Genomic DNA, 8,340 nt, shown 5'->3' with positions numbered 1-8,340 from the left:
CCCACAACAAACCATCCGGTTACCAAAATGCTTACAATTCAAGTTGGAAGCCAAATCCCAACATGAGCTACAACCCAAGACCATTGTCTCAAAATGCATTGGTTAGACCTTCCTATCCACCACCATAACCTCATTACCAACATCCACAACCACACTATCAACCCAAACCGCACCCTCCAGATCATCACCACCAACCTCCTCAATGCCAACTGAGTAGCTCCGGAATGTCCCTTGAAGACATTGTCAAATCCTTAGCCACTAGTACCCAACAATTCTAAAAAGAGACAAGAACTAGTATCTCCAACCTTGAAGCACAAATGGGAGATATAGTTACATCCATAAGCAAGTTGGAGTCCCATGGAAAGTTGCCTTCTCAAACCGAAAAGAACCCAAATGTCAATGTAGTGACCTTGAGAAGTGGCAAACAAACCGGAGAGAGTACTTCAAAGAAGAAGCCAAGGGATGAACAGGAAGAAATAGAAGTCATTCCCATTGAAGAACCTATAGTCAAGAACAATGCACAAGCCGGAGTTCCAAAGAAGACTATTCCCCTCGTAACACCAATAGCCACTCAACCGTCATTCCCCTCCCGACTTGCAACTTCAAAGAAGAACATGGAGGAGAAAGAGATTTTGGACACCTTTCGAAAGGTGGAAGTAAACATCCCTCTACTTGATGCAATCAAGAAAATCCCTAGATATACAAAGTTTTTGAAGGAACTTTGTACCAACAAGAGGAAGTTGAAGGGAAACGAGAAAATTTCGATGAATGAAAACGCATCCGCGGTCTTACAAAGGAAACTTCCACCCAAATGCAAAGATCCCGGAATGTTTACGGTTCCTTGCAAGATTGGAGATGTCACTTTTAATAGTGCCATGCTTGACCTTGGCTCTTCTATCAATGTCATGCCCTATTCGGTGTATGAATCATTGAATGTCGGGCCTTTAAGTGAGACCGGTGTCATAATCTCTCTTGCGGATAAATCAAGTGTCTTTCCTAGAGGTGTTTTGGAAGATGTCTTAGTGCAAGTGAATCAATTGGTCTTTCCGGCGGATTTCTATATGATTGATCTAGATGATCAAGTATCCTCCAAATCGGCTCTAATCTTACTTGGGAGACCATTTTTGAAGACGGCTAGGACGAAGATGGATGTGAAACAATAAGCTTTAATATTTATGATGTCATGAGATATCCTAGTGATGTTTCATCTTTGTACTTTGTCGATGTTGTTGAGCTAATAGCCCACGAATGGTTCGAGTTGTCTAATGGTGATGTGTTGGAAATGATTTTAAGCAAGGGGTTTGATTGTGGGAAGCTAGCCGAGCAATTAAAGCTTTATTCTTTGGATCCGGAGATTGAGAGGTTGGTCAATACTTTAGAGATGAAGAAATCCACAAGATTAGATGTCAAGCAAATTGAGTTGCCTCCAACCCATACAAAGTTGCCACCATCCCTTGTTCAACCACCGGAATTGGAATTGAATGTCCCACCTCAACACTTGAAGTATACTTACTTGGGCAAGAATGAGACTCTTCCGGTTATCATTTCGACTCATCTAACCGAATTTGAGGAAGAGAAACTCCTCAAGGTGTTGAAGGAACACAAGGAAGTCATGGGTTGGACGATTGTGGATATCAAGGGATTGATCCCCTCCACTTGTATGCACAAGATCTTGATGGAGGATGAATGCAAGCCGAGTCGGGATGCGCAAAGAAGATTGAACCTGCCTATGATGGAAGTTGTGAAGAAAGAGATATTAAAGCTTCTTGATGCAGGGATGATCTATCCAATCTCGGATAGCAAGTGGGTGAGCCCGGTGCAAGTCGTTCCAAAGAAGACGGGAATCACGGTAGTCGAAAACAACAAAGGTATGATGGTCCCCACCCGCGTGCAAAATGGGTGGAGAGTATGTATTGACTACCGCAAACTCAATGCAAGCACAATAAAAGATCATTTTCCATTACCTTTCATCGACCAAATGTTAGAAAGGTTGGCCGGGAAATCTCACTATTGTTGTCTCGACGGGTACTCCGGTTTTCACCAAATACCCGTGGCACCGGAAGACCAAGAAAAGACAACATTTACATGTCCATTTGGCACTTTTGCATACCGGAGAATGCCATTTGGATTGTGTAACGCCCCGATCACTTTCCAACATTGCATGGTTAGTATCTTTTCAGAGTATGTCGAGAATATAATCGAAGTTTTCATGGATGACTTTACGGTATATGAAAACTCTTTTCAAGAATGTTTGACCAATCTCACCAAAATTTTAATAAGATGCATTGAAACAAATTTGGTTTTAAATTTTGAGAAATGTCATTTTATGGTGAGTCAAGGTGTCATTTTGGGTCACATTGTGTCAAAGAAAGGAATTGAGGTAGATAAGGCCAAAATTGATGTTATTCAAAGCTTACCTTACTCGACTTGTGTTCGATAAGTTCGTTCTTTTTTTGGCCATGCAGGTTTCTACCGACGATTCATCAAGGACTTTTCAAAGATAACAAGTCCAATGTGCCAACTCTTGCAAAAAGAGGTTGATTTCGAGTTCAATGAGGTGTGCAAAGAAGCTTTCGACAAGCTCAAGGAATTGCTTACATCCGCCCCCATCATACAAGCACCAAATTGGGATCTCCCCTTCGAGATCATGTGTGATGCAAGCAATTATGCTATTGGCGCCGTTTTGGGTCAAAAGAATGGAAGAGCCTCCCATGTGATCTACTATGCATCGAGCACTAGACAATGCTCAAAGCAACTACTCTACCACGGAGAAGGAGCTATTAGCCATAGTGTTTGCTTTGGAGAAGTTTAGGCAATATCTACTTGGCACCAAAGTTATAGTGTATTCAGATCATGCGGCTCTCAAGTACTTGATGACGAAGAAAGATGCAAACCCAAGACTCCTCCGGTGGATCTTATTGTTACAAGAATTTGATTTGGAAATCCGGGACAAGAGTGGATGCGAGAACCTTGTTGCCGACCACCTAAGTCGGATCACTTCAAATGAAACTCCTCTCTCGTTGCGGGACGAGTTTCCGGATGAGCATCTCTTTTCCCTTACTCAATCTATTCCTTGGTATGCCGGTATCGTTAACTTTTTGGTCACAAAAGGTATCCCGACACATTCACACGTGCTCGAAAAGACAAATTAAAAAGGGATGCAAAATATTATGTGTGGGATGATCCTTATTTGTGGAAACATTGTCCCGATCAAATCATTAGGCGGTGTGTGCCCCAACAAGAGCATCAATCCATTTTGCAATTTTGTCATGAATTTGCTTGTGGGGGACACTTCAGGCATAGCCGAACTTTGAGAAAAGTTCTTGAGTATGGACTATTTTGGCCAACCATGTCGCGCGATTGTTATATGTTTTGTAAAAGTTGTGAGCGATGCCAAAGGACGAGAAACATTTCACAAAAGAACCAAATGCCACAAAATCCCATCCTTGTTTGTGAAGTTTTTGACGTATGGGGGATCGATTTCATGGGACCATTTCCCGTCTCATTTGGCAACATTTACATCTTGCTCGCAGTTGATTATGTTTCTAAGTGGGTTGAGGCCAAAGCCACAAGATCGGATGATTCCAAAACGGTTATCGACTTTTTAAAATCTAATGTCTTTGTGAGGTTTGGTGTGACTAGGGCGTTGATTAGTGATCGAGGGACGCATTTCTGCAACAATATGATGGAGGCTTTATTGAAGAAGTACAACGTGACCCATCGTGTTTCAACCGCCTACCACCCTCAAACGAACGGGCAAGCGGAAGTTTCAAATCGTGAGGTGAAGAGTATTCTAGAGAAAACAGTGAGTCTGATAAGGAAGGATTGGAGTTTGAGGCTTGATGATGCATTATGGGCCTATCGGAACGCTTACAAGACCCCGATAGGAATGTCCCCATTTAGGTTGGTTTCGGAAAGCCATGTCATCTACCCGTCGAATTAGAGCACCAAGCATTTTGGGCGGTCAAGAAATTCAATTACAATATTGATGAGGCGGGAAGAAATAGGAAGCTTCAACTCCAAGAGCTAGAAGAATTGAGAAACGATTCCTATGAAAACCTGAGGATTTATAAGGAGAAAACGAAGATCTTCCACGACAAGTCCATCACCCGGAAGCATTTTGAACCGGGGCATAGGGTCTTACTTTACCATTCACGATTGAAGTTATTTCCGGGCAAGCTAAGGTCAAGATGGATTGGGCCCTTTGTTGTGATTAAGACCGTTGACCATGGGGCAGTGGAAGTTCAAAGCGAAAAGATGGGACAAATTTTCAAAGTCAATGGGGACCGTTTGAAGCCATTCTATGAAGGTTTCAATGCTAATGCTTTTGAAATCATCCATTTGGATGTCCCGAGGTGTTGAAGCAAGCAAGGAAGACGTCTCGCCAAAGACGTTAAAAAAGGGCATTTTTGGAAAGCATTGTGCTTTCACCTTTTCTAAATCCGAATAAATCATTTTAAAAAAAGCGTTTTCGGGATTTTGAAAATAAAATTTTGAAAGGTTTCACCCTTCATTCCTCGTCTTATTCCAACTTTTGTCGAAAATGTTGAAACAGGGCCTTACGGGGATCATTTTGAGCTAAAAATCAAGTTTTTAGAAAAATCAAATTTTTGTCCCACAGGAAGGGCCCACGGCCCGCGTGAGAAATGTTGAAGAAAGCCTGCGGCCCGCGTATATCTATGGTGCAAATATCGTTCAGCAAGCGCGGCCAGCATGCGGCCCACGCCTAGCCCGCGTATAGGATCAGTGGTTTGTCTCGCAACTCGACGCGACCTCCATGCGGCCCGCGCCTAGCCCGCGTGGAGGGTTCGAACACTTAGCTTTTTTTTCAATTGCCTCAGTTCCTGCGGCCTCCATGTGGCCCGAGTCATGTCCGCGTAATGAGTCAGAAGGTTAAGTCACATTTCGAGAAACTCGACGCGGCCCGCGTGCTGCCCGCGTGTTACACATCGATTGGTTTCTTTTTAGCTGTTGACTCGTTTGACTTTCTTTGACCAGAAGTTTAATGAGTTGACCGGGTTTGACCTCTCTTGACCAAATATTAAAACACTCCAGCTTTCTTCTTCTTCATTCAAACCCTACCCACACTCCACCATTTTATCTCTAGAAGCTCAAGAACACATAACCCACTTCTCACAAAAATCCGATTTCCCAAAGTTCTACCGGTCGGAATCCCGCGAGACCACCGCCATTCTTCACCATTTTTCATCCTCTACAAACCCCACCCAAAATCCGGTCCGATCTGTGGCTGGAATTCCGGGCGCCACCACCACCCACCACCGCCTTCTTTCGTATTTTCCGGCCAACTCCGGCCACCATTGGAGATTCCGAGCACGGGGTTTTGTTTCTCTCATTAAGGGCTTTCTAACCATACCAATTTCCCCCCAAAAACTCACCAAATATTTTCGCCCAATTCCAAGGTCCGCCACTCTAGTCGTCGGAAAATCACCTTGAAGCTCGTTTGTGGGGTTGTTTTAGCAATTCAAGCGTCAAACACGAAGAAAAATCATAAGCTTGGGTGTGCCTTGGAGATTCTCTTTGGTGGTTCGCATTCCGCTTCCACCATTCGTCTCGGGTTTAAGCTAATTGGGTATCCTCGTTCCTTTAACTTGATTATTTGTTTGTTAAATACCCGTTTGTTGTTGGAATTGTGTCATCACCCGTGTGGTCTTTGGTGTGATTTGAATATTATTATTGTTGTCAAATTTTTGTCCCGAGTCAATGTCTAAGCGAGCCAAAACCGGACCTAGTTCATCTAAGGGGGGGTCGAAAGGCAAATCCAATGACCCCCCATTTCGTTTGTTGAATCGTGACGACCGCAAAACATATGACTTTCTTGTTTCCAAATGGTGCAAGGTCAAATCAACCAAGTTTCTCCATCGAGAGTCTTTTGAAACTCTCGGAGTGCTTGAGGGAGTTCAATCACTTTTTAACAACATTGGTTGGGGTCAATTTCTCCATAATCGTGCAACCACCTACGTTGAGCCGACTTTGGAATTCCTCTCCACATTCCGCATGGATGACGATACGAACACCATCACCTTCCAAATGCTAGGCGAGAGTAGGTCATTGCCATTTCGGGTCGTCAATGCTTTAATGGGTACCCCTGTGGATCACACTTACTCCCAACAGGATCCTTGGCCCGCGACCTTTAACGAACACCATTTTTGGCAGCAAATCACTCACGAGCCACGATACTCATCATCTTCCTCCAAGGCTTCCTCAATAATTCATCCATGTTTACGCCTGGCCCACCGAGTCCTTACATGCACCATTTTTGCCCGCTCCGAAGTGGGTCAAATTTCCAAAGCTGAATTATTCTTTCTATGGAGCATGACTCGCAAAAATGGGCCCAACCTGGATTTTGCCACCTTCTTCTTCACTAAATGCTACAATCTCACCACTATGGACACCGGGGACATTTTCATCAGCGACTTGATCACACTCATTGCATCTAGACCCCCACTTCAGCTCCTTCTCTCCACCCTTCCATTTGAAAAGGCGTCCGAGCCCTCTCGCCTTGACATCCTTGCACTCCGGCGGATGCAAATCATCCGTGAAACTGTACGTGGCCACATTTGGAACCTTGATAATCAGCCATACCTCAATCTTCCTCACGAGTATATAGGGTGTTTCGAACCAACCGACCCCGAACAATGGGTCATTCCATCCGACTACCCTCCTCCTGTGGATGATGAAGATGACCAGTTTCAGCCTCCACAACATTTTACCCAGCCTCAATTTCAGCCACAACAGCAGTGGGGACACGAGATCCCACCATACTTCCCCCTAACTTTTTCGACCAGTTCGCCACAATGTTCTCCATTATCCAGCGAATCGATACTCAGACGCAGGAGAACACCCGGGCCATCCAGGATGTGGTGACCTGTGTTGATCAGCTGGAGCAGTCCATCGCGCCCACTCCCCGCTAGGTCCAGGATATGTGGGATTACCACTACCGCCACAGACACTTTCCGCCGCCCGACCCTCCGATTTAGGTCATTTCTGCCCTTTCCGTAAGCATTGAGGACAATGCTTGTTCTTAAGCTTAAGGTGGGGCATTTCCTTTTAGTTTTACTTTTTCATGAATTTTTAGTTAGGTTGTATTTCATTTTAGTTTAAGCTAATTTGCATTCATTTTTTTTAAATTCCAAAAAGATTTTATTTTCTTCTTTTCTACCTTCTATTTTTGCATAACATTTAGCTTAGGGCATTAGCATTCATGCATTTTTGTTATCTGTTTATTCTCACCTCCCTTGGATGCCATGGAACAGGTTCATAGTTATTGTATCATTATTGGTCCAGGATCTTGTTGTTATCTCACCCATCGAACCGGGACCACTAGCTACAGTTTGGGACTTCATACTTGGGATCAGATGCTGGAAGCTTAAAGGGGTAAGTGATCATGGCCAGGTAGTTTCATGAAGAATTACGCATGCAATACTAACAACTGTAGGATATACTATAGCAATGGATGTTCTTAGCCTTGCGGTCACTACCGCCGAGAGGATCACACTTGATCATGTTTGAACCATTAGGATGAAGCACTGGTGCTTGTCCCCGAGTAGAATACTAACAACTGGGCATTTTCATTATTTTTGAAAAATCGCAAGTTTGAAAAGGATCTTACATCTTTACGCTCCACACATGGTCATTTTCACATTTAGACCATTTGGATTATATTATTACCCCTCCTCCCCTCGGTTCCACTTACATACTCTTGGGAACCAAATTTTGAGTCAAAAAGTTTTCTTGATAAAAAGCAAAAATTCAATATGTTAGTGAATTACCTTCAAGTTTACTACTTATATGTGTTTGAAAAAAAAACTCAAGCACATTCCAAGCGGTGATTATCTTAGATGGGTAACCGGTTCAATTATTGAACAAACTTTCCTACATTTTGGTCACCCGACGTTTGATATTCATTTATTTAGGTATGTTTTTATGTATATAGATTGAGTTGTTTTTCGCAAATTGGTGATGTTAGAGAGACTATTGAGTCGGATACTACGGGAGGTTTGGGCCAACACTAAGTGAATTGATTCCTACTATAGTGCCCGAGCGATGAAACCCAATCACATTTGAGAGTGGCCAACAGACGTAAGATCACACAACTTTTGTGATAAGAGTGTGCACTTAAAGAAGAGCTCCACTCGATCCCATCCAGCTGCTTTCTCCCTACTACAGATGTTCTTCATTGTATGCATGTTCCATTGGGGCTGCGACTGACCATCCCTCCTTACTCACCTAAAGGAGTTGTCCTAGCCGTGGTTTATGGTCCCATTATCATCGGATGAAAAAGTAATGAGATAATAGCAAGATCAATTCTGACCATGTTGA

At 43.4% G+C, this 8,340-nt stretch overlaps 1 protein-coding gene across 1 annotated transcript; it reads left to right on the top strand.

The window, feature by feature from the left end:
- Window positions 1-317: 317 nt before the first annotated feature.
- On the top strand, window positions 318-1,163 carry LOC145139512 (uncharacterized). Its single transcript, XM_079073309.1, has one exon. It carries the CDS (start codon window positions 318-320, stop codon window positions 1,161-1,163), a length of 846 nt encoding a protein of 281 aa, XP_078929435.1.
- The last annotated feature ends 7,177 nt before the right edge of the window (window positions 1,164-8,340 follow it).

The sequence above is a fragment of the Lactuca virosa genome, chromosome 9 (assembly GCF_052849685.1).
Source record: "Lactuca virosa cultivar CGN04683 chromosome 9, Lactuca_virosa_CGN04683_v6, whole genome shotgun sequence".
Lineage (NCBI taxonomy): Eukaryota > Viridiplantae > Streptophyta > Magnoliopsida > Asterales > Asteraceae > Lactuca > Lactuca virosa.
Note: the sequence above shows the minus strand (reverse complement) of the source record. Positions and strands in the feature narration are given on the sequence as shown.

Coding starts and splice junctions, on each gene's coding strand:
- LOC145139512 (XM_079073309.1), top strand. CDS start 318: ATGGGAGATATAGTTACATCCATAAGCAAGTTGGAGTCCCATGGAAAG.